The 26277-nt window shown below is 45.8% G+C and overlaps 1 protein-coding gene across 4 annotated transcripts in view; it reads left to right on the top strand.

Annotated features, from left to right (window-relative positions):
* Positions 1–4191: 4191 nt before the first annotated feature.
* DHX58 (DExH-box helicase 58) overlaps positions 4192–26277 on the top strand; it is a 97918-nt gene continuing 75832 nt past the window's right edge. The window contains exons 1-3 of one of the 4 annotated variants that reach the window (XM_089690626.1): positions 4192–4396; positions 23467–23556; positions 25364–25533. In XM_089690626.1, coding sequence (XP_089546752.1) covers positions 25366–25533 — 168 coding nt within the window. In that variant the 5' untranslated portion in view covers positions 4192–4396; positions 23467–23556; positions 25364–25365. Of the gene's footprint in view, positions 4402–4482; positions 4574–23466; positions 23557–25363; positions 25534–26277 lie in introns of those variants that run through there. The other 3 variants (XM_089690625.1, XM_089690627.1, XM_089690628.1) reach the window with 3 other exon arrangements.

Genomic DNA, 26277 nt, shown 5'->3' with positions numbered 1-26277 from the left:
TTAAGGATTTGAAAAAGGACAAAAGGGAGCTTTTCAGTAAGATAGACGAGTGGAGATATCATCAATTGAAACACTTTGTTGGGAGTCTTCCAAAACCGTTGAGATTGAGAAAGGATTGGAATTTGTTTGAGAGGTTGTTGGAATCACGTGGAGATGGGAAACTGGGCACGGCAAAAGTTTATAAGATTCTCACTGAGTTAGACACACACACAAAACCAATGTATATAGGAAAATGGGAAAGGGAATTGGGAATAGAGATAGATGAAGAAAAACAGAGGAAAATATATAGATTAACACATGAGAATGTAAGCATGAGAGAGGTGGAGGTAAACTATAAGTGTTTAACAAGATGGCACATTGCACCGAATGTTGAATATAAGATGTGTGGGGAGAATACACCAGAGTGTTGGCGGGGGTGTGGAGGGATAGGTACGTTATATCACATATGGTGGGAGTGCCTAAAGATACAAGGTTTTTGGAAGACAGTGGTTCCTTTAATTGGGATAATTTCGGGGATAAAGATAGGATTGGATCCAGAGTTGTGTCAGCTGCATAGTACAGAGCTATCAGTGAACAAATACAAGGATTCGGGTATTTGGTACTGTCTGAATGCGGCAAAGTGTCTGATACCTAAGTTTTGGCATAGTTCTGAGGTGCCGAGAGAAGAGGATTGGGTGGAGAGAGTGATTCAGATAAGCAGGATGGAGAAACTGTATTATATGCAAGAAGAGAAGATGGGGTTATATTACAGGAGATGGGGAAAGTGGGAATCTTTTGCGCCTAAGGTGAAATATATGAAGGAATAGAGTAGGATATAAGAAAGTACCCCCTTACATAGGACAAGATGTAATGGAGAAATGCAGAGTGGGTGGGTTTTAGATTGGAGGGGGGGTGGGGTTTTTCGGGTTGGTGGGGATAGGTGTATGGGGGGGAGGGAATGGAAACAAAGATAGAAAGGGATATAATTCGATGATTTTGTATGTTATAAGAGAGTTATGATGGAAAATGTATTTTATATGGAAAATGAATAAATATTTAAATTAAAAAAAAAAAATTTAAAAAAATCCCCAGTCTCTGGAATTTCCACTGTCGAACATGTTTTAGCAGTTGCCTGTATGCACTTTCCAGATGCAGTTCTTTCTTCAGCATGTATTCCAGATCTGTGTCAAGCTCTGAGACCCTTGTGAGACCGAACATAGCCTCGCTGTCTTCTTGCAACTCCTCCAGGGTAGGTTCTCCTTTATCGCCAAACACAAAATGATCTGTAAGGCTCTCCCACAGCAATCCAGGCCCACCAAAGTTATGTCCCTCAGGAGAGCATTCTGTTGTCACCCCTAAATATTCCTGCTCTGTGTACCATTGCAGAGCCCGATATCTGTTGTCCAGCTCTATCTCCTGCTGGACCACCCTTTCTAACTCAGTCACCCATCGCTCCTGGGGTCGCTCTCCCAGGAATGGCATTCGTAACTTCTGATGGTCCCTGGCCCATTCCCCTGGGGTTGGATAGCACTTGCCCTTGTCCATACCAGCAGCCTGGAGGGCTCCTCTCCAAAGCACCTCCCAAATCTGCTGCCTGAGCTCCAGGTACTGATCCGTAGACACAGTCCTGGGGTATGTTTGAAGAACGGTCTGCAGCAGCCCTGGGAACTCTGATGCCAGGTCCATATCTCCACTGGGGTGACTGATGTCTCCTTTCCTGATCTTGAATCCCGGTGGTGGTTTGGACGTGTTCACAGCTTGGAAGCACAATCCCACCGCTTGCCACCAATGTAACAGAACCGGTCCCAGACCACACTAGGGTATTTCCGTTAGACTCCAGCTTCCCTGTCCGAACACAAATCCACGGACCCCACCGCTGATCATGCAGGAAAATAGACAGACTCTTCTTAAGACAGGAAGTCAACTGCTTTATTTTACCACAGACACAAGATATAAACATTCAAGGGCACAACCCACCTCCCTGCATAAGGTCACAGGACGGGCAAACCAAATTTAGCAACCAGAGACACATCCCAACAGACAGTCCCATCAGGAGGGCTGCTGGAAACACCCCCACCAAGTCAATACACAAACTCATAATAGAACAATGGGACCACATGGCAGTAAACAATGAACAACCCCCACACCCCACCTATACATGTTTACACAATATCAGGACAGACCACCCTGTACCCCTAACAGGCACAGAGTGGGCTACACACAAGAGGAACAACAGGGGTTCCCCCACCCCCAAAAGTCACTTCCGTCACAACATGTACAGTATATATATGATTTTGCGCACCCGTGCTGCCCTGTAGGAGTATTTCTGCTATAGGGTGGATGGCAAGCGGTTAATAATGAAAATGTTAAATAAAAATTGTTAGTTTAAAAAAAAAAAAAAAAGCTGGTTCTTAACCAATAGCCACCTGGCCAGTAGCCGTTTGGCAGCTGGCAAAATGCTGTAGATTTCCGGGTGGATGCCATATGGCGTACTCCCGGGCATGTGCAGTTTTCGCGCTTGCAGAGCCGCATGATCTGTCACCGGCCGTGTACCTCGGACACGGCCGATGACAGATCTGAGTACTGGCCCCCGTTGCTGGTACCATGTGACCTGCTGAGACCAATCACAGCATGTCACATGACAGTTGTATACAATGGATGGCTTCATTCATGCCATCCATTGTATACTAGTGTCTAGCTGTGAATGGTCACAGCGATCACATGCACATGTCATGTGATTAGCTGTGGCCAAATCACAGCTAAGCACAAAAAAAAAAAAAAGCCTGAATGAATCGATGTCATTTAGGTAAAGGCTTGCTTATAGCAAAGTAATTCTTTGCTATAAGCAAATTGTGTGAAATATGAAAAAAAATCTTAAAAAAAGAAACAAAAAGTAATTAAAAATAATTTAAAAAAAAAAAAATATATATATATATATATATATTTTTTTTTTCATACTGTCGCCAGTCAGTGTCCCTGATCACTGCCATGCCAGTTATATGATGACGCTGTACTGCACTGGTGACAATCTGTAAAAAAAAAAAAATAGTGAAAATTATTGTTTACATTTTTTTCATTTTCCGAAAAATTATGACAAAAAAAATACAACTTCAAAAAACTCGCCATGCCTTTAATGAAGTACGTTGGACTGTCTACTTTGAAAAAAGGGGTCATTTGGGGGATATCTGTACTGTTCTGACATTCTTGGACCTCAAGAAATTAGATTGGCTGTCAGTACTTCAGGATTGATCAATATTCAGATCCATACCATAGTTTGTGAACTATATAACTTTCCTACAAACTAAAAAATACATCCTAATTTGGGTTATTTTCACCAAAGACATGTAGCAGAATACATCTTGGCCTAAATTTATGAAGAATAATTATTTATTTGCAAACTTTTATAACAGAAACAAAGAAAAACGTAGTTTTTTTTTTCAAAATTTTCAGTCTTTTTTTGTTAATTTAGCAAAAAAATAAAAACCTCAGTGGTGATTAAATACCACCAAAAGAAAGCTCTAGTTGTGTGAAGAAAATGATAAAATTATAGTTTGGGTACAATGTTGTATGACCGTGCAATTGTCATTCAAAGTGTGAGAGCGCTGAAACATGAAAAATGGCCTGGGAAGGAGGTAAGAGTGCCCGGTATGGAAATGGTTAACCTCTTCACGCCGGCCGCATACAAATGTGCGGCCTCCCGGCATCTGGGCCTAGACGCCGAGCGGCCGCACATTTGTGTGCAATTAAGAAAAACATATGTGCTGAGAGCGGACGCTCCCAGCACACATGTCAGGTACTCACGGAAAGGTCCCGATCGTCTCTTTCGATCGGGACCTTTCCCGATCATGTGACCACCGTGACGGCGAATCACGGTGGACACATGACCCTAAAACCCCGCCCCGCCTCCCGGCTTCTGAAACCCTTAAAGGGCCAGGAGGCGCCAGCACAAAGGGGTTAATGATCAGAGTCATGGAGTCAGAATAGTATTGTTTAAATACAAATGGGTGATGAGGGTGATAACGCCATGGGGCCACTTTTCTAGTTTTTTTCTTTGGTGGCCCTAACAAACGTGGAGTTCAGCTTTAATCATATCTGGAAAATCACCTCCTACGTAATAATCATCCATATTGTGATGGTTGAGGAGTTTCAGTTTCGTTTTTGGCTTGTGACTAGAAAGGGGTGATCCTGGGAAATTTCCTTGGTGTCATAGAAGAGACGAGGCATTTATTTGAGGCATGTCTGCTGGCCTTCACAAATCCCCTGAAGGACACCTTTGTTGCACTTTCCATTTAGATAAAAAGGAAACCAGTCTGCTTTAAAAAGCCTGACAGCAGCTGTGAGAGATCCAGTCTGACTGGGGACTAGGCGGTGTGACAGGGACTGAGGAAGGAACCAACCGGAAGAACACTGCTCTGAGGTCAGGTGAGTTGCAGCACAGACCCCTCTATGCTGACCCTGTTACGTTTCATAATTTCATGACCAAAGTACGTTGTGATTTCCTCTGACAACTACTATTCCTGCTATGTAAACCATTCCTGGGAGAGACATTCTGCAAACGCTGGCTTACCCTTTTATTTCACTGCTTTGTATGCAGGTACGCAGGCCTGACTTCACCGATATCTGTGGCCAGTAAAGCTGGGTATACACTAGCAGAATTTCATTCAACAGTCATTCATTTTTCTAATCATTAGTGGGGTCAAATCAATGTTTATGTTCAACCGCATCGAAGGAGCAGGATGGGAATTTTTTCCAAATGCATGAATTTCTAAGACTACTTTCACACTACTCTTTATAAAAAATGCATCGAAAATGCATAGGCATTTTTTTGCCCCGTTGCATTATTACTTATTATTATGGAGGATTTATATAGTGCCAACAGTTTGCTCAGCACTTTACAATATAAGGGGGACAGTACAATTACAATGCATTTCAGTACAGAAGGAATAGGAGGGCCCGGCTCGTGGAGCTTACAATCTAAAGGAAGGGGGAGGTGGTACAAAAGGTGATAGCTGTAGGTGATGTTCTGATGGAGGTGGCTCAAGTACAGTTCTTAGGTGGAGGTGGGGTAGGCTTCCCTGAATAAGTGAGTTTTCAAAGATCGCCTAAAGGCAGACAGGGTGGGGGCTGACCGGACATACTGCGGTTGGGAGTTCCAGAGGATGGGAGAGGCTCTGAAGAAGTCCTGGAGGCGAGCGTGGGAGGAGATGACGAGGGAGCTAGAGAGCGTTAAATTTAACACAACTCACAATGCGTGTTCGATGCATTTTTTACATGTTTTTGCAGTGTTTGCAGCATTGCATTCTCCCCATATCACTTTCTGATACGCTGTGCGATTTGCTTGCCATTTTTCAGTGCAACTTTGGAAGCCGCATCAGGCTAGATAAGAAGCATTCCTATTCAGCTTTGATGGATCAGTGTTTTTTTTTGCTTTGTTTTGTTTTTTTAACGCTCACCTCTCCACCCTGGTCATCTATGCTGTCTAGGTTCACTCTGAAGTTTTTTTGATCCTTCAATTCTTCCCTCAATTGATTGAGCCTTCCTTTGATGCATCAATCCTTCCTTCAATTGCTCCTTCGACCAAAGGAAGAATTGATCAGTTGAAGGAGGGATTGATCGGTCAAAAGAAGGAATGATCAAAGGAAGGATCGTTCTAAGAAAGGGTCAATCGATCAACCGAAGTAAAGATTAATTGATTGATGGAAAGGTTGATCGATTGATCAAAGGATGGATCGATTTATTAAAGGAAAGATCAATCGATCAAAGGGGAAATTGAAGGGTCAATCAATCGAACGAAGGACTGATCAGTCAATCAAAGGAAGGGTCAATCGATCAATCGAAGGAAGGATCATTTGACTGAAGGAAAGGTTGATCAAAGGATGTATCGATCGATTAAAGGAAGGGTCGATTGATCAAAGGAAGGATCAATTGATCGACGAAAGGGTAGATTGAAGGAAGGGTCGATTAATTGAAGGAAGGATTGATTGATCAAAGGAAGGGTTGATCGAAGGAAGGATCTATCGATCAATCAATCGAAGGAAGGGTTGATCAATGAATCAAAGTAAGGGTCAAATCATATGATCAAAGGAAGGATCCAAGGAAGACTCCAAAATTGCAGCGGTTTCAAAATCAATGGATGAAGGATGACCAGGGAGGAAAGGTGAGGGTTAAAAAAAAAAAGAAACACTGAATTCATCAAAGTCATATAAGAATGTTTCTTATCTATGCTGATGTGACTTCTGTGAGATAACACTGAAGTCAATGGGGCTGAAATCACACAGAAGTCCACCAGGAACCTCTTCCAAAATTTCACTGTGCTGAGTCACATTGATTAGAAGGACACCATTAAACTCACCTGCCACTTTATAGGTTACACCTGTTAAGTTGCTTGGAAACACAAATTGTTAATCAGCCAATCACATGGCAGCAACTCAATGCATTTAGGCATCTAGACATGATGAGGACGACTTGCTGAAGTTCAAACTGAGCATCAGAATGGGGAAGAAAGGGGATTTAAGTGACTTTGAATGTGGCATGGTTGTTGGTGCCAGACGACAGGTAAGAGGCTGTGGCAACTGGTTCTAGAAATGTGTAGTGACCTGCAGGAGTGGAGGATTGGGTAAGTAAACCTACTTTTCCAAGTCCCCTAGACATAAACTAGACCTAAAAACCAGGGTTCAGCTTAAGGGGCTTAAAGCAGAGCTGCAGGCTCCCCCAAAAAATTAAAAGTCAGCAACTACAAATACTGTAGCTGCAGAATTTTAATAGAAGGACACTTACCAGTCCAGGGATCCAGCAATGTCCTCACCCGAGCTGATCCTTCAATCATCTGCAGGTGCAGGAGCCGGAGTCTTTTGTAAGGGAAACCGGAAGTGAACCATTGCAGCTGCACAGCCAGTTTCCTACTGCTCATATGCGAAGCACGTTGCACTTTGTGAATGGTCCTGCAGGAATTGTGTATACCTGTGTTCTATACTAAGGCAGGGGGTGTGTATACCTGTGTTCCATAGCAAGGCAGGGAGTAAGTATACCTGTGTTCTATACCAAGGCAGGGGGTGTGTATACCTGTGTTCCATAGCAAGGCAGGGGGTGTGTATACCTGTGTTCCATAGCAAGGCAGGGGGTGTGTATACCTGTGTTCCATAGCAAGGCAGGGGGTGTGTATACCTGTGTTCCATAGCAAGGCAGGGAGTGTGTATACCTGTGTTCTATACCAAGGCAGGGGGTGTGTTTACCTGTGTTCTATACCAAGGCAGGGAGTGTGTATACCTGTGTTCTATACCAAGGCAGGGGGTGTGTAACCTGTGTCCCATACCAAGGCAGGGGGTGTGTATACCTGTGTTTCAACACCGGGGGGGGGGGTGTATACCTGTGCTCTATACCAATGCAGGGGGTGTGTATACCTGTGTTCCCTACCAAGGCAGGGGGTGTGTATACCTGTGTTCCATACCAAGGCAGGGGGTGTGTATACCTGTGTCCCATACCAAGGCACGGAGTGTGTATACAAGTGCTCTATATCAAGGCAGGGGAGTGTGTATACCTGTGCTCCTTACCAAAGCAGGGGTGTGTATGCCTCTGCTCTATACCAAGGAAGGGGGTGTGTATACCTGTTCTCTCTATTAAGGCAGGGGATGTGTATACCTGTGTTCCATACCAAGGCAGGGAGTGTGTATACCTGTGCTCCTTACCAAGGCAGGGAGTGTGTATACCTGTGCTCCTTACCAAGGCAGGGGGTGTGTATACCTGTGCTCCATACCAAGGCAGGGAGTGTGTATACCTGTGCTCCATACCAAGGCAGGGGGTGTGTATACCTGTGCTCCATACCAAGGCAGGGAGTGTGTATACCTGTGCTCCATACCAAGGCAGGGAGTGTGTATACCTGTGTTCTATACCAAGGCAGGGTGTGTGTGTATACCTGTGTTCTATACCAAGGTAGGGGGTGTGTATACCTGTGCTCTATAACAAGGCAGGGGGTGTGTATACCTGTGCTCTATAACAAGGCAGGGGGTGTGTATACCTGTGCTCTATGCCAAGGCAGGGGATGTGTATACCTGTTTTCCATACATAGGCAGGGGGTGTGTATACCTGTGCTCTATACCAAGGCAGGGGTGTGTTTACCTCTGCTCTATACCAAGGCAGGGGTGTGTTTACCTCTGCTCTATACCAAGGCAGGGGGTGTGTATACCTCTGCTCTCTATTAAGGCAGGGGGTGTGTATACCTGTGCTCTATGCCAACGCAGGGGATGTGTATACCTGTTTTCCATACTGAGGCAGGGGTGTGTATACCTCTGCTCTATACCAAGGCAGGGGGTGTGTATACCTCTGCTCTCTATTAAGGCGGGGGGTGTGTATACCTGTGCTCCATACCAAGGCAGGGGGTGTGTATACCTGTGCTCTCTATTAAGGCAGGGGGTGTGTATACCTGTGTTCCATACCAAGGCAGAGAGTGTGTATACCTGTGTTCTATACCAAGGCAGGGGGTGTGTATACCTGTGTTCCATACCAAGACAGGGGCTATGTATACCTGTGTTCTATACCAAGACAGGGGTGTGTATACCTGTGTTCTATTTCTATACCAAGGCAGGGTGTGTGTGTACCTGTGCTCTCTATTAAGGCAGGGGGTATGTATACCTGTGTTCTATACCAAGGCAGGGAGTGTGTATACCTCTGCTCTCTATTAACGCAGGTGGTGTGTATACCTGTGTTCTATACCAAGGCAGGGGGTGTATATACCTGTGTTTCAACACCGGGGGGGGGGGGTGTATACCTGTGCTCTATACCAATGCAGGGGGTGTGTATACCTGTGTTTCATACCAATGTAGGGAGTGTGTATACCTGTATTCTATTCCAAGGCAGGGGGTGTGTATACCTGTGTTCCATACCGGGGGGGGGGGTGTATACCTGTGCTTCTTACCAAGGCAGGGGTGTGTGTATACCTGTGCTCCATACCAAGGCAGGGGCTGGATGTACTTGTGCTTCATACCAGGTCACTGAGTTTTTCAATTCTTGCCACATTATATATACAGTTAGGTCCATATATATTTGGACACAGGCACAATTTTAGCTTTTTTTCAGATACTTACCAATACATATTCAAGCTATAGTTATATAATGGATAAGGGCTGAAAGTGCACACACTCTCAGGTTTAATTTGAGGGTATGTACATCCAAATTGGAGGAAGGGATTAGGAATTACAGCTCTTAAGAGTAGCCATCCCTCTGTATTCAAGGGACCAAAATTAATTGGACAATTGAATCAAAAGGTGTTTCATGGCCAGGTGTGGGCTACTTGTTCGTTATTTCTTCATCATTTAAGCGGGTAAAAGGTCTGGAGTTGATTCTAAGTGTGGTATTTGCATTTGGAATCTATTGCTGTGAACCTACATTAGGCGTTCAAAGGAGCTGTCCAAGCAAGTGAAACAAGCCATTGTAAGGGTTCAAAATGAAACAAATCCATCAGAGAGATAGCAGCAACATTAGGAGTGGCCAAATCAACAGTTTGGTACATTCTGAGGAAAGAAGAATGCACTGGTGAGCTCAGCAACATAAAACGTCATGGACGTCCACGGAAGACAATAGTGATGGATGATCGCAGGATCCTCTCTATGGTAAAGAAAAACCCATTCACAACATCCAGACAAGTGAAGGACACTCTCCAGGAGGTGGGCGTATCATTATCAAAGTCTACAATCAAGAGAAGACTTCACAAGAGAAAATACAGAGGGTTCACCACAAGATGTAAACCATTCATAAGTTTGGCTTTGCCAAAAAACATCTAAAAAAACCAGACCAGTTCTGGAAAAGCATTTTTTGGATGGATGAAACTAAGATTAATCTGTACCAGAATGATGGGAAGAAAAAAAGTGTTGAGAAGGCTTGGAACAGCTCATGATCCAAAGCACACAATGTCATCTGTAAAACATGGTGGAGGCAGTGTGATTACATGGGCATGCATGGCTTCCAGTGGCACTGGGTCATTGGTGTTTATTGATGATGTGACAGAAGACAGAAGCAGCTGAATGAATTCTGCAGTGTTTAGAGATATACTGTCAGCCCAGTTTCAGCCAAATGCAGCAAAGTTGATTGGACGGCGCTTCACAGTACAGATGGACAATGATCCAAAACACACTGCAAAAGCAACCCAGAAGCTTTTGAAGGAAAAGAAGTGGAATATTCTGTAATGGCTGAGTCAATCACCTGATCTCAACCCAATTGAGCATACATTTCACTTGCTGGAGGCAAAACTAAAGGCAGAAAGACCCACAAACAAAGAACAACTGAAGAAAGCTGTAGTTAGAGCCTGGCAAAGCATCAGAAAGGAGGAAACCCAGTCTTTGGTAATGTCCATGGGTTCCAGACTCCAGGCAGTCATTGCCAGTAAAGGATTCTCAACAAAATATTAAAAAAGAACATTTTATTTATGATTATATTCATTTGTCCAATTACTTTTGGTCCTTTGAAAAAGGGGGATGGCTACTCTTAAGAGCTGTAATTCGTAATCCCTTCCTCCAATTTGGATGTACATACCCTCAAATTAAACCCGAGTGTGCACTTGCAGCCCATTTCCATTATATACAGTCGGGTCCATAAATATTGGGACATTGACACAATTCTAACATTTTTGGCTCTATACACCACCACAATGGATTTGAAATGAAACAAACAAGATGTGCTTTAACTGCAGACTGTCAGATTTAATTTGAGGGTATTTACATCCAAATTAGGTGAACGGTGTAGAAATTACAACAGTTTGCATATGTGCCTCCCACTTGTTAAGGGACCAAAAGTAATGGGACAGAATAATAATCATAAATCAAACTTTCACTTTTTAATACTTGGTTGCAAATCCTTTGCAGTCAATTACAGCCTGAAGTCTGGAACGCATAGACATCACCAGACGCTGGGTTTCATCCCTGGTGATGCTCTGCCAGGCCTCTACTGTAACTGTCTTCAGTTCCTGCTTGTTCTTGGGGCATTTTCCCTTCAGTTTTGTCTTCAGCAAGTGAAATGCATGCTCAATCGGATTCAGGTCAGGTGATTGACTTGGCCATTGCATAACATTCCACTTAATAATCATAAATAAAATGTTCTTTTTTAATATTTTGTTGAGAATCCTTTACTGGCAATGACTGCCTGGAGTCTGGAACCCATGGACATTACCAAAGACTGGGTTTCCTCCTTTCTGATGCTTTGCCAGGCTCTAACTACAGCTTTCTTCAGTTGTTCTTTGTTTGTGGGTCTTTCTGCCTTTAGCTTTGCCTCCAGCAAGTGAAATGTATGCTCAATTGGGTTGAGATCAGGTGATTGACTCAGCCATTCCAGAATATTCCACTTCTTTCCCTTAAAAAACTCTTTGGTTGCTTTTGCAGTATGCTTTGGGTCATTGTCCATCTGCACTGTGAAGCGGCGTCCAATGAGTTGTGAAGCATTTGGCTGAATATGAGCAGATAATATTGCCCGAAACACTTCAGAATTCATCCTGCTGCTTTTGTCAGCAGTCACATCATCAATAAATACAAGAGAACCAGTTCCATTGGCAGCCATACATGCCCACGCCATGACACTACCACCACCATGCTTCACTGATGAGGTGGTATGCTTAGGATTAGAGATGAGCGAAGTATTCAAAAATTTGATTTCGAGGCGAATTCGAGGAATAAATTCGATTCGATGAGAATATATTCGCTGCGAATTTAACTTATAAAAAGGGTGTTTCTAGGCTTCAGAGAGCCTTTATATTAGTGCAGAACACTGTACCCTTAATTTAAATGCCCTTGGAGTCTGCTGGGGAAGAGAAATAATACTGTCAGTCAGTATGACATGCAGATGAGTGCCGTCGATCTTAGAATCACCGCACACTTCACTCATTTGGGCAGTCACGGGGCCAAAACCAGAGTGTGGAGCCACAGTGTGGCGGTGGAGGCAGCAGCAATGGGAGGCCATACAGCACCCTATGACAAAATGGAACCCACCAGCAGTGTGAGGAGACCTGAAAGTGGCACATGGCAGAGTGTGGCGCTGGAGACAGCAGCAATGGGAGGCCGTACAGGGATCCATGAGACACTCTGGACCTGGCAGCAGCATGAGGAGGCGGTACGGGGGCCCATGGCAGATTACGGGCCTGGCAGCAGCAATGGGAGGCCCGTAATCTGCCAGCACCCTATGACAAAATTGAACCCACCAGCAGTGTGAGGAGACCTGAAAGTGGCACATGGCAGAGTGTGGCGATGGAGACAGCAGCAATGGGAGGCCGTACAGGGACCCATGAGACACTCGGGACCTGGCAGCAGCATGAGGAGGCGGTACGGGGGCCCATGGCAGATTACGGGCCTGGCAGCAGCAATGGGAGGCCCGTAATCTGCCAGCACCCTATGACAAAATGGAACCCACCAGCAGTGTGAGGAGACCTGAAAGTGGCACATGGCACAGTGTTGCGATGGAGACAGCAGCAATGGGAGGCCGTACAGGGACCCATGAGACACTCTGGACCTGGCAGCAGCATGAGGAGGCGGTACGGGGGCCCATGGCAGATTACGGGCCTGGCAGCAGCAATGGGAGGCCCGTAATCTGCCAGCACCCTATGACAAAATGGAACCCACCAGCAGTGTGAGGAGACCTGAAAGTGGCACATGGCAGAGTGTGGCGGTGGAGACAGCAGCAATGGGAGGCCGTACAGGGACCCATGACAGATTACGGGCCTGGCAGCAGCATGAGGAGGCGGTACAGGGGCCCATGGCAGATTACGGGCCTGGCAGCAGCAATGGGAGGCCCGTAATCTGCCAGCACCCTATGACAAAATGGAACCCACCAGCAGTGTGAGGAGACCTGAAAGTGGCACATGGCACAGTGTGGCGATGGAGACAGCAGCAATGGGAGGCCGTACAGGGACCCATGAGACACTCTGGACCTGGCAGCAGCATGAGGAGTCGGTACGGGGGCCCATGGCAGATTACTGGCCTGGCAGCAGCAATGGGAGGCCCGTAATCTGCCAGCACCCTATGACAAAATGGAACCCACCAGCAGTGTGAGGAGACCTGAAAGTGGCACATGGCACAGTGTGGCGATGGAGACAGCAGCAATGGGAGGCCGTACAGGGACCCATGAGACACTCTGGACCTGGCAGCAGCAAGAGGAGGCGGTACAGGGGCCCATGGCAGAGTGGCGAAGCGTAAGCAGCTTAAATTGAAGGCCATACAGAGGCCTATGTTAAAAATAATAACATGTTTGGGGCATGATTCATGGCGGATTTAGTCAGTTGTGTCAGGAACTGGTGGTTTGAAATCCAGACTAATCCACGCCTGATTCATTTTCACAAACGTGAGTCTCTCCACACTTTGGGTGGACAGTCGTGTCCTCCGCGGAGTTACAATACCTCCTGCCGCACTAAACACGCGCTCCGATGCCACGCTACTGGCCGGGCATGACAGCCTTTCAAGGGCAAATTCAGCTAGTTGGGGCCAAAGGTCAAGTTTCGTTGCCCAGTAGTCAAGGGGATTGTCTACCTCGGTTGGCAGGGTGCTGTCCAAGTAGGCCCAAGCCTGTTGTTTGAGGTCCTGCTCCAGGTCCACCTGATGCTGCTGCTGCTGCGGCTGGTTAGTAGTTTCCTCACTGCGCTGGTGAAGAAAGCTACTCATCATCGACTGCAGACTGAGGCAGCCGCTGCTGGTGGAGCTGCCACTGCTCCTACCACCCCACCCCTCCCCTGCTGCCATGGCAGCGGAACGCGAGCGCACAGGGCCTACAGTGTCTGAGGATGGACGTTGGCGCAGAAAGGCAGAGACCAACTGACTACATAGGTGGTTTTTATAGTACGTTATTTTGGCCTCCCTTTCAGCAGGTGTGAAAAAGGCCACCATTTTTGAACGGTAGCGAGGGTCCAACAAGGTGGACAGCCAAAAGTCATCCCTCTGTCTGATGGTTATTATTCGGCTGTCGCTACGCAAGCAACCGAGCATGCTATGGGCCATTTGTGCCAAGGAATGCGAGGGACTCCCTGCCTCCATCTCCACAGCATACTGCCACGGTGCGTCTGGGTCCTCTGTCTCCTCCTCCTCTACCAGATGCTCCTGCTCCTCCACTCCTGTCCGCTGAGTGGAAAAACCACCCATTTCACTCAATAATTCCTGAGCACCAATGTCCTCCTCTACCTCCTCCTCTTCTTCCTGTCCTGCCCCCACAGGGGTCATGTGGCGTTGAGATCTGTGCGCCACGTCTACCGCACCCTGACCAGCCATTGTTAACAGCATTTGTTCCAGGACGTGCAACAGAGGAATGACGTCGTTCATCCCATAGTCCTGCCAACTCACGAATAGCGTGGCCTCCTCAAAGGGCCTGAGCAAGCGGCAGGTGTCACGCATGAGCTGCCAATGGCTGACATCTAAGTTACACAGGGGAGTACCTTTATCCGCTTGTAACATCAGGAAATCGGTGATGGCCTTTCGCTGTTCGTAAAGGCGGTTAACATATGTAGGGTTGAATTCCACCTTGTTGCAACGTCACAGCATGAGGAGTCGGTACGGGGGCCCATGGCAGATTACGGGCCTGACAGCAGCAATGGGAGGCCCGTAATCTGCCAGCACCTTATGACAAAATGGAACCCACCAGCAGTGTGAGGAGACCTGAAAGTGGCACATGGCAGAGTGTGGCAATGGAGACAGCAGCAATCGGAGGCCGTACAGGGACCCATGAGACACTCTGGACCTGGCAGCAGCATGAGGAGGCGGTACGGGGGCCCATGGCAGATTACGGGCCGGGCAGCAGCAATGGGAGGCCCGTAATCTGCCAGCACCCTATGACAAAATGGAACCCACCAGCAGTGTGAGGAGACCTGAAAGTGGCACACGGCACAGTGTGGCGATGGAGACAGCAGCAATGGGAGGCCGTACAGGGACCCATGACACACTCTGGACCTGGCAGCAGCATGAGGAGGCGGTACAGGGGCCCATGACAGATTACGGGCCTGGCAGCAGCAATGGGAGGCCCGTAATCTGCCAGCACCCTATGACAAAATGGAACCCACCAGCAGTGTGAGGAGACCTGAAAGTGGCACATGGCAGAGTGTGGCGATGGAGACAGCAGCAATGGGAGGCCGTACAGGGACCCATGACAGATTACGGGCCTGGCAGCAGCATGAGGAGGCGGTACAGGGGCCCATGGCAGATTACGGGCCTGGCAGCAGCAATGGGAGGCCCGTAATCTGCCAGCACCCTATGACAAAATGGAACCCACCAGCAGTGTGAGGAGACCTGAAAGTGGCACATGGCACAGTGTGGCGATGGAGACAGCAGCAATGGGAGGCCGTACAGGGACCCATGAGACACTCTGGACCTGGCAGCAGCATGAGGAGTCGGCACGGGGGCCCATGGCAGATTACGGGCCTGGCAGCAGCAATGGGAGGCCCGTAATCTGCCAGCACCCTATGACAAAATGGAACCCACCAGCAGTGTGAGGAGACCTGAAAGTGGCACATGGCAGAGTGTGGCAATGGAGACAGCAGCAATGGGAGGCCGTAGAGGGACCCATGACAGATTACGGGCCTGGCAGCAGCATGAGGAGGCGGTACAGGGGCCCATGGCAGATTACGGGCCTGGCAGCAGCAATGGCAGGCCCGTAATCTGCCAGCACCCTATGACAAAATGGAACCCACCAGCAGTGTGAGGAGACCTGAAAGTGGCACATGGCAGAGTGTGGCGATGGAGACATGGGCCCCCTGGCCACGCTTGACTTTCTGGCCACATAGTCGACATACGGCTACGTTTACTTCCTCGGGCGGCTTGACGAAAAATTGCCACACCGCCGAGTAGGAAACTTTGCCCCCGCTACTCCTCACTGGCTGACTGCTACTTCCTCCATGCACACCGGCACCACTACTGGCCGTGGTGGTAGGCTGCAGTGGAGCTGGTGCTCTACTCCGTGGCCGTTTGCCTCCACTGACACTGCTGCGACCCTGCTGCCTCCTGGGCAACCCACCGACTGTTTTGCTCGCTGCCAAGCTGGCACCCTCTTCTCCTGATGATGCGGAAGCAATAGCCTGATGACGACGAGGCTGCCAAGTGCGATCAGCCTCATCATCATCAATTAGGGTCTCCGCCTCACTACTAGCCCCCTCGGCTGCGTGTGGGTCAGGAGACAGACCTGTCTCTAGACCGGCTACCGAGCCACTCTCCTCGCCAGTACTTCTTCGCCTGGCTGCTGAAGAGGCGCATGTCTCCCCCCGTTCCTGACCGCCCTCTGTTAGCTCTTCCTCACTGTACAGTGGGGCTGAGCCCACAGCATGCGATACTTCGCTTGGTGAGGGAACACCAAAGGACAGGGGCAGGTAGAGGACACGTGATTTCAGTGGGCTTGCTCCCGGGCCATGCCAACTAACGGTTGTGTCTGACGTACCCACCGACCGTTGGCTGTAGGTGTCAGAGGTGACCTGGGAAGAGGAAGACGACCGAGCCAACCAATCGATGACGGCAGGGTTGTCGGTGGAGACACGACCGCTGGATGACACCGGGAGCACTGGCCTCTGGCTGCGACTAGTGCTGCCTCGACCCCTTCCTCTGCTGCCACGTCTGCTCGCTCCTAAAACATGGCCTCCTCTGACACTCCTCTGCGTGTTGTCTGACATACTCTTTAATTCAACGATTCTGTGTCCCTGAGTAACGATTCTGTGTCCCTGAGTAACAGTTCTGTGTCTGTCCCTGAGTAACAATTCTGTGTCCCTGAGTAACAGTTCTTTGTCCCTGAGTAACAATTCTGTGTCCCTGAGTAACAATTCTGTGTCCCTGAGTAACAATTCTGTGTCCCTCAGTAACAATTCTGTGTCCCTCTGTAACAATTCTGTGTCCCTCAGTAACAATTCTGTGTCTGTCCCTGAGTAACAATTCTGTGTCCCTCGGTAACAATTCTGTGTCCCTCAGTAACAATTCTGTGTCTGTCCCTGAGTAACAATTCTGTGTCCCTCAGTAACAATTCTGTGTCTCTCCCTGAGTAACAATTCTGTGTCCCTGAGTAACACTTCTGTGTCCCTGAGTAACAATTCTGTGTCCCTGAGTAACAGTTCTGTGTCCCTGAGTAACAATTCTGTGTCCCTCAGTAACAATTCTGTGTCCCTCAGTAACAATTCTGTGTCTGTCCCTGAGTAACAATTCTGTGTCCCTCAGTAACAATTCTGTGTCCCTCAGTAACAATTCTGTGTCTGTCCCTGAGTAACAATTCTGTGTCCCTGAGTAACAATTCTGTGTCCCTGAGTAACAGTTCTGTGTCCCTGAGTAACAATTCTGTGTCCCTGAGTAACAATTCTGTGTCCCTGAGTAACAATTCTGTGTCCCTCAGTAACAATTCTGTGTCCCTGAGTAACAATTCTGTGTCCCTCAGTAACAATTCTGTGTCCCTGAGTAACAATTCTGTGTCCCTGAGTAACAATTCTGTGTCTGTCCCTGAGTAACAATTCTGTGTCCCTCAGTAACAATTCTGTGTCCCTCAGTAACAATTCTGTGTCTGTCCCTGAGTAACAATTCTGTGTCCCTGAGTAACAATTCTGTGTCCCTCAGTAACAATTCTGTGTCCCTCAGTAACAATTCTGTGTCCCTGAGTAACAATTCTGTGTCCCTGAGTAACAATTCTGTGTCTGTCCCTGAGTAACAATTCTGTGTCCCTCAGTAACAATTCTGTGTCCCTCAGTAACAATTCTGTGTCTGTCCCTGAGTAACAATTCTGTGTCCCTGAGTAACAATTCTGTGTCCCTGAGTAACAATTCTGTGTCCCTCAGTAACAATTCTGTGTCTGTCCCTGAGTAACAATTCTGTGTCTGTCCCTGAGTAACAATTCTGTGTCCCTCAGTAACAATTCTGTGTCCCTGAGTAACAATTCTGTGTCCCTGAGTAACAATTCTGTGTCTGTCCCTGAGTAACAATTCTGTGTCCCTCAGTAACAATTCTGTGTCCCTTAGTAACAATTCTGTGTCCCTCAGTAACAATTCTGTGTCTGTCCCTGAGTAACAATTCTGTGTCCCTGAGTAACAATTCTGTGTCCCTCAGTAACAATTCTGTGTCCCTCAGTAACAATTCTGTGTCTGTCCCTGAGTAACAATTCTGTGTCCTTGAGTAACAATTCTGTGTCCCTCAGTAACAATTCTGTGTCCCTCAGTAACAATTCTGTGTCTGTCCCTGAGTAACAATTCTGTGTCCCTCAGTAACAGTTCTGTGTCCCTCAGTAACAATTCTGTGTCCCTCAGTAACATTTCTGTGTCTGTCCCTGAGTAACAATTCTGTGTCCCTGAGTAACAATTCTGTGTCCCTCAGTAACAATTCTGTGTCTGTCCCTGAGTAACAATTCTGTGTCCCTGAGTAACAATTCTGTGTCCCTCAGTAACAATTCTGTGTCTCTCAGTAACAATTCTGTGTCTGTCCCTGAGTAACAATTCTGTGTCCCTGAGTAACAATTCTGTGTCCCTCAGTAACAATTCTGTGTCCCTCAGTAACAATTCTGTGTCTGTCCCTGAGTAACAATTCTGTGTACCTCAGTAACAATTCTGTGTCCCTCAGTAACAATTCTGTGTCCCTCAGTAACAATTCTGTGTCTGTCCCTGAGTAACAATTCTGTGTCCCTGAGTAACAGTTCTGTGTCCCTGAGTAACAATTCTGTGTCCCTGAGTAACAGTTCTGTGTCCCTGAGTAACAATTCTGTGTCCCTGAGTAACAATTCTGTGTCTGTCCCTGAGTAACAATTCTGTGTCCCTGAGTAACAATTCTGTGTCTGTCCCTGAGTAACAATTCTGTGTCCCTGAGTAACAATTCTGTGTCCCTCAGTAACAATTCTGTGCCCCTCAGTAACAATTCTGTGTCCCTCAGTAACAATTCTGTGTCTGTCCCTGAGTAACAGTTCTGTGTCCCTGAGTAACAAATCTGTGTCCCTGAGTAACAATTCTGTGTCCCTCAGTAACAATTCTGTGTCCCTCAGTAACAATTCTGTGTCCCTGAGTAACAATTCTGTGTCTGTCCCTGAGTAACAATTCTGTGTCCCTGAGTAACAATTCTGTGTCCCTGAGTAACAATTCTGTGTCCCTGAGTAACAATTCTGTGTCTGTCCCTGAGTAACAATTCTGTGTCCCTGAGCAACAATTCTGTGTCCCTTAGTAACAATTCTGTGTCCCTCAGTAACAATTCTGTGTCCCTCAGTAACAATTTTGTGTCCCTCAGTAACAATTCTGTGTCTGTCCCTGAGTAACAATTCTGTGTCCCTGAGTAACAATTCTGTGTCCCTCAGTAACAATTCTGTGTCCCTCAGTAACAATTCTGTGTCTGTCCCTGAGTAACAATTCTGTGTCCCTCAGTAACAGTTCTGTGTCCCTCAGTAACAATTCTGTGTCCCTCAGTAACAATTCTGTGTCTGTCCCTGAGTAACAGTTCTGTGTCCCTGAGTAACAATTCTGTGTCCCTGAGTAACAATTCTGTGTCCCTCAGTAACAATTCTGTGTCTGTCCCTCAGTAACAATTCTGTGTCTGTCCCTGAGTAACAATTCTGTGTCCCTCAGTAACAATTCTGTGTCCCTCAGTAACAATTCTGTGTCCCTCAGTAACAATTCTGTGTCTGTCCCTGAGTAACAATTCTGTGTCCCTGAGTAACAGTTCTGTGTCCCTGAGTAACAATTCTGTGTCCCTGAGTAACAGTTCTGTGTCCCTGAGTAACAATTCTGTGTCTGTCCCTGAGTAACAATTCTGTGTCCCTGAGTAACAATTCTGTGTCCCTCAGTAACAATTCTGTGTCCCTGAGTAACAATTCTGTGTCCCTGAGTAACAATTCTGTGTCCCTCAGTAACAATTCTGTGTCTGTCCCTGAGTAACAATTCTGTGTCCCTCAGTAACAATTCTGTGTCCCTCAGTAACAATTCTGTGTCTGTCCCTGAGTAACAATTCTGTGTCCCTGAGTAACAATTCTGTGTCCCTCAGTAACAATTCTGTGTTCCTCAGTAACAATTCTGTGTCCCTGAGTAACAATTCTGTGTCCCTGAGTAACAATTCTGTGTCCCTCAGTAACAATTCTGTGTCCCTGAGTAACAATTCTGTGTCCCTGAGTAACAATTCTGTGTCTGTCCCTGAGTAACAATTCTGTGTCCCTGAGTAACAATTCTGTGTCCCTTAGTAACAATTCTGTGTCCCTCAGTAACAATTCTGTGTCCCTCAGTAACAATTCTGTGTCTGTCCCTGAGTAACAATTCTGTGTCCCTCAGTAACAATTCTGTGTCCCTCAGTAACAATTATGTGTCTGTCCCTGAGTAACAATTCTGTGTCCCTCAGTAACAGTTCTGTGTCCCTCAGTAACAATTCTGTGTCCCTCAGTAACAATTCTGTGTCTGTCCCTGAGTAACAATTCTGTGTCCCTGAGTAACAGTTCTGTGTCCCTGAGTAACAGTTCTGTGTCCCTGAGTAACAATTCTGTGTCCCTGAGTAACAATTCTGTGTCCCTCAGTAACAATTCTGTGTCTGTCCCTCAGTAACAATTCTGTGTCCCTCAGTAACAATTCTGTGTCCCTCAGTAACAATTCTGTGTTCCTCAGTAACAATTCTGTGTCTGTCCCTGAGTAACAGTTCTGTGTCCCTGAGTAACAATTCTGTGTCCCTGAGTAACAGTTCTGTGTCCCTGAGTAACAATTCTGTGTCCCTCAGTAACAATTGTGTCCCTCAGTAACAATTCTGTGTCCCTCAGTAACAATTCTGTGTCCCTCGGTAACAATTCTGTGTCTGTCCCTGAGTAACAATTCTGTGTCCCTGAGTAACAGTTCTGTGTCCCCGAGTAACAATTCTGTGTCCCTGAGTAACAGTTCTGTGTCCCTGAGTAACAATTCTGTGTCCCTGAGTAACAATTCTGTGTCCCTCAGTAACAATTCTGTGTCTCTCAGTAACAATTCTGTGTCTGTCCCTGAGTAACAATTCTGTGTCCCTCAGTAACAATTCTGTGTCCCTCAGTAACAATTCTGTGTCCCTCAGTAACAATTCTGTGTCTGTCCCTGAGTAACAATTCTGTGTCCCTGAGTAACAGTTCTGTGTCCCTGAGTAACAATTCTGTGTCCCTCAGTAACAATTCTGTGTCCCTCAGTAACAATTCTGTGTCTTTCCCTGAGTAACAATTCTGTGTCCCTGAGTAACAATTCTGTGTCCCTCAGTAACAATTCTGTGTCCCTGAGTAACAATTCTGTGTCTGTCCCTGAGTAACAATTCTGTGTCCCTCAGTAACAATTCTGTGTCCCTGAGTAACAATTCTGTGTCTGTCCCTGAGTAACATTTCTGTGTCCCTGAGTAACAATTCTGTGTCCCTGAGTAACAATTCTGTGTCCCTCAGTAACAATTCTGTGTCTGTCCCTCAGTAACAATTCTGTGTCCCTCAGTAACAATTCTGTGTCCCTCAGTAACAATTCTGTGTCTGTCCCTGAGTAACAGTTCTGTGTCCCTGAGTAACAGTTCTGTGTCCCTGAGTAACAATTCTGTGTCCCTCAGTAACAATTCTGTGTCCCTGAGTAACAATTCTGTGTCTGTCCCTGAGTAACAATTCTGTGTCCCTCAGTAACAATTCTGTGTCCCTGAGTAACAATTCTGTGTCTGTCCCTGAGTAACATTTCTGTGTCCCTGAGTAACAATTCTGTGTCCCTGAGTAACAATTCTGTGTCCCTCAGTAACAATTCTGTGTCCCTCAGTAACAATTCTGTGTCTGTCCCTCAGTAACAATTCTGTGTCCCTCAGTAACAATTCTGTGTCCCTCAGTAACAATTCTGTGTCTGTCCCTGAGTAACAGTTCTGTGTCCCTGAGTAACAGTTCTGTGTCCCTGAGTAACAATTCTGTGTCCCTGAGTAACAATTCTGTGTCCCTCAGTAACAATTCTGTGTCCCTCAGTAACAATTCTGTGTCCCTCGGTAACAATTCTGTGTCTGTCCCTGAGTAACAATTCTGTGTCCCTGAGTAACAGTTCTGTGTCCCTGAGTAACAATTCTGTGTCCCTGAGTAACAATTCTGTGTCCCTCAGTAACAATTCTGTGTCTGTCCCTCAGTAACAATTCTGTGTCCCTCAGTAACAATTCTGTGTCCCTCAGTAATAATTCTGTGTCTGTCTCTGAGTAACAATTCTGTGTCCCTGAGTAACAGTTCTGTGTCCCTGAGTAACAGTTCTGTGTCCCTGAGTAACAGTTCTGTGTCCCTCAGTAACAATTCTGTGTCTGTCCCTGAGTAACAATTCTGTGTCCCTCAGTAACAATTCTGTGTCCCTCAGTAACAATTCTGTGTCTGTCCCTGAGTAACAGTTCTGTGTCCCTGAGTAACAGTTCTGTGTCCCTGAGTAACAATTCTGTGTCCCTGAGTAACAATTCTGTGTCCCTCAGTAACAATTCTGTGTCCCTCAGTAACAATTCTGTGTCTGTCCCTGAGTAACAATTCTGTGTCCCTGAGTAACAGTTCTGTGTCCCTGAATAAGAATTCTGTGTCCCTGAGTAACAATTCTGTGTCCCTAAGTAACGATTCTGTGTCCCTAAAGTATCTGTGGCCCTAACTCTGTCCCTAATACAGAGAGGTCTGTCTCTCTTGAATGACCGGAGGCAAATGGAGAATTGTAAGATGGCCGCAATTTATAGCTCCACCATTACACAGTGCTGGCTGGCTGGCTGCTGATTGGCTAATGCGATCACATGTCATGAATGAATGCATTATGGGTCAGCGCGCCTTGTCTGCGCGCCTTCCCAGAGATCCCCGCTCCGTCGCCACACATGTCGCCGCCATTTTTGGAAATTTTTCCTAATATTCGAAACGAATTCCACTTCGCCAAGTTCGATTCGCTCATCTCTACTTAGGATCATGAGCAGTTCCTTTTTTCTAATCTGGCCTTCCTGTTTTTGAGGCTCACCAATGGTTTACATCTTGTGGTGAACACTTCAGAATTCATCCTGCTGCTTTTGTCAGCAATCACATCATCAATAAATACAAGAGAACCATTGTTCATAATTGGAATAATGAGGGAATAACACACACCTGGCCATGGAACAGCTGAGAAGCCAATTGTCCCATTACTTTTGGTCCCTTAAGAAGTGGGAGGCACATATGCAAACTGTTGTAATTCCTACACCGTTCACCTGATTTGGATGTAAATACCCTCAAATTAAAGCTGACAGTCTGCAGTTAAAACACATCTTGTTCGTTTCATTTCAAATCCATTGTGGTGGTGTATAGAGCCAAAAATGTTAGAATTGTGTCGATGTCCCAATATTTATGGACCTGACTGTAACTAGTGCTTGAATATGTTTTGGTAAATACCTGGAAAAAAAAATTAAAATTGTGCCTGTGTCCAAATACATATGGACCTAACTGTATATAAAATGAACTGCGGACTGGGAAAGAAGTGCTGTTCTGAGGAAAGAAGAATGGTAGAAGATTGGCCAGTTCTTATTACAAGGTGAAAAGTCTCTGTGTAGTCTGTATTCTGACGTTTGATACTAATGATGTTATTTATACCTTTTATAGGAGGATATTATGGTGGTATTGGAATTTCTCATTTTACCCAAAATTGAAAACTTTGCTGTGGAGTTTGAATTTTATTTGGAAGACACACAGGTAGACCCTTCTTTGTACTACTTAGTTATCATTTAACAGAAAGCGGATGTGCAGTTGTATTGTAATGTGTATGACCAGCATTCAGGTCCCAGTTGCCAAATGTAGTCAATATTTAAAGAAACAATCATACTTGATAGTAATACTGCAGCTGGAGCTGATACTCTCCTTCCTGTGCTTCAATGTCTTCTCACAGCTCAAAGGAAAGAGCTTGTATTGGGAGACAAGCCCTGTTATGCAGAATTTCCCTACACTGTCTATTAAGCTTTTGACTTTTGGAAGGTTTTACCCCCTTCATGACTAGTCCATTTTTTGCTATTCAATACTATGCTAATTTTAACTGGCAATTGCGTGGGTATGGAACACAATACACAAATAAAATGTATGATAAAAAGCGACTTATAGTGGGATAGTGTGGTGGGCAATCTGGCACTGGCTTGGAAGGAGTTAACATCTAGAGGAAATCAAGGTGTTAAATGTGTGTAATGTGTGTGATATGTGCTGCTTTTACTAATAGATGTGGCTGTTTGTAAGGAGAAAGAACAGGCGCATCGCTGGTCTGTGCACAGAGCCCTGTATTGTTATTAAACATGGGGTTCTGTACTGTGATTCGCTAAGCCAATCAGAAGGTCCTGGCCATAAATCATTGTACCAAATCACAGCACAGATCGCAGGGGGTGCGCAAACCCTATACCTGGAAATGCTGGATCACATACATGTACATGATCCAGCGCAGCAGGGCTGCCCACCCGCAGAGACAGTAGGCAGTCCTTACATGATTAAAGGATATCTAAACCCAAAAACAAAATTAGGGGGTGTATTTATCAATGTTTTTACCCAAGATTGAAACAACCTCTACCCAAGATTCACCCGTTTTTCACTTTAGGTTCAATTATAAAAATAGGTGAATCTTAGTGAAAATTTTTTAATCTTGGTTGAAAACTTTGATTAAAAGAAAGGTTTAGGATTCAGAAAAAAAAATCATACTTACCTAGGTGGATTCAATATTGATCTGATGTTGCATCTGTCCCCCACTACTTTTAAGACTGAGAACTGAGCAATCAAACACAAGTAAACACTCAGTTCTCTGTCTTCAGTGAGAAGAGAGCCAGTGACTCTCTGCCATGCCCCTCCAGTGTCGGGTTGTAGCGGGGTAGGAGCGGCTGGCTCAGACTCTCAGCGGCACACTGAATTGTCCAGGCATTTGGGTGAAATCCAACTTTAAAGTTGGGATCTCTCCAGAGCCTGGATCGACTCAGTGATGGCTAAAGCCTGCTGTTGGCTGAAAATGGGCCACAGGAGTGCAAAACAAAGTCCACACCTGTGACCCAAAAGAAGATGTAGGGCCAAAAGAGCTTTCCTTTTTAATATACCCCTTAAATACTGCAGCGTACCAGCCCTTAGGAGCAGCTGGAAAAATATAGAATCATTTTCATTTGTAATTAGTAAATGTGCAAATATAGTGATTGTCAAAACATGAAGATTAAATTGGTCTTAAAATCCATACTTCACATAAATTAGTAAATTACACCAGCAAGGTCAAATCACATTATATTTTTAAGCACAAGTATCTCTTTCTTGCGAAGAATTCAAAAAAATCTGTTGCTCCTCAGCTCCCTGCCTAGGCAGCTTAGATCACATGGTTTCTGGCTATCAGTCATTGCTGCAGAGAGTCTGTTGTTTTCAATCAGCAGTGAGATGAAGGTCAAAGAGTTCACTATTGTCCACTACTGTCCATATAAAGAAAAGCTGTATCATTTGTTTGTCTGTGATGTTTGCATACATTTCTCTGATTGCAACTTCATTTTAGAGATGGAGCTGCGGAGCTACCAGTGGGAAGTCATTACTCCAGCTTTGGAGGGCAAGAATGTCATCATCTGGCTCCCAACAGGAGCTGGAAAAACTAGAGCAGCCGTGTACGTGGCAATGAGGCACCTGCAAATGGTACCAAATGCCAAAGTAGCCATGATTGTGAACAAGGTAACTTTGATTATTACATATTCTGTATTGTATGGTATACTACATACATGTCTGAACTGAACTGGGTCCAAAATGAAACCCTGGATATTAAAGGGAAAATGTATAGTGGTTTTATATATTTTCTTTCTGACTTAAAGTCGTTATAAACGTGAAAGATTTTCCACCTTAATGCATTTTCTGCATTAAGGTAAAAACCTATTAAGAGCTGCTCCCCCAGCCTCCCTTAAACACTTACCTGAGCCCTTTCTCAATGCAGCCCAGTGCCAATCTGCAGAAGCTTTTCTCCCCTCTCTCTCTTCTTACAGGAGACTCAGCAGCAGTGGGAGCTATTGGCTCCTGCTGCTGTCAGTCAGATCCTGAGAGGAAGGAGCGGAGGTGGCAGTACCGAGCTGAACTGTGTATCTATGGGTGCACACAGCTCAGGAGCACACCCGCATGAATATACTCATAACAGCTGGCTTGCTGTGGGGTACTCAGAGATGAGAAAGATTGCAGAGCGGCATAGGGGGAACTCAGAAGAGGGGCAGGTAAGTAGAATGTTTATTATTTAAAAAAAAATAAATAAAAAACTGCTTTAAAAATACATTTTTCTCTGTCATTTAAAACTGTGTTAAACACAAAACCAAAAATGTATTATATCGCAGCTTATCAATCATTAGTTGAGGTGACTGCATTAATGTTCTTTTTTAGGCTTTTTCCCCTTTGTTTACACCTGGTGATCTGGCCAGTGACACACCTCCTGTC

The sequence above is a fragment of the Staurois parvus genome, unplaced genomic scaffold (genome assembly GCF_062004578.1).
Source record: "Staurois parvus isolate SC_StPar_1 unplaced genomic scaffold, SC_StPar_1.0 ptg000538l, whole genome shotgun sequence".
In the NCBI taxonomy this organism is placed as follows: domain Eukaryota; kingdom Metazoa; phylum Chordata; class Amphibia; order Anura; family Ranidae; genus Staurois; species Staurois parvus.
Note: the sequence above shows the minus strand (reverse complement) of the source record. Positions and strands in the feature narration are given on the sequence as shown.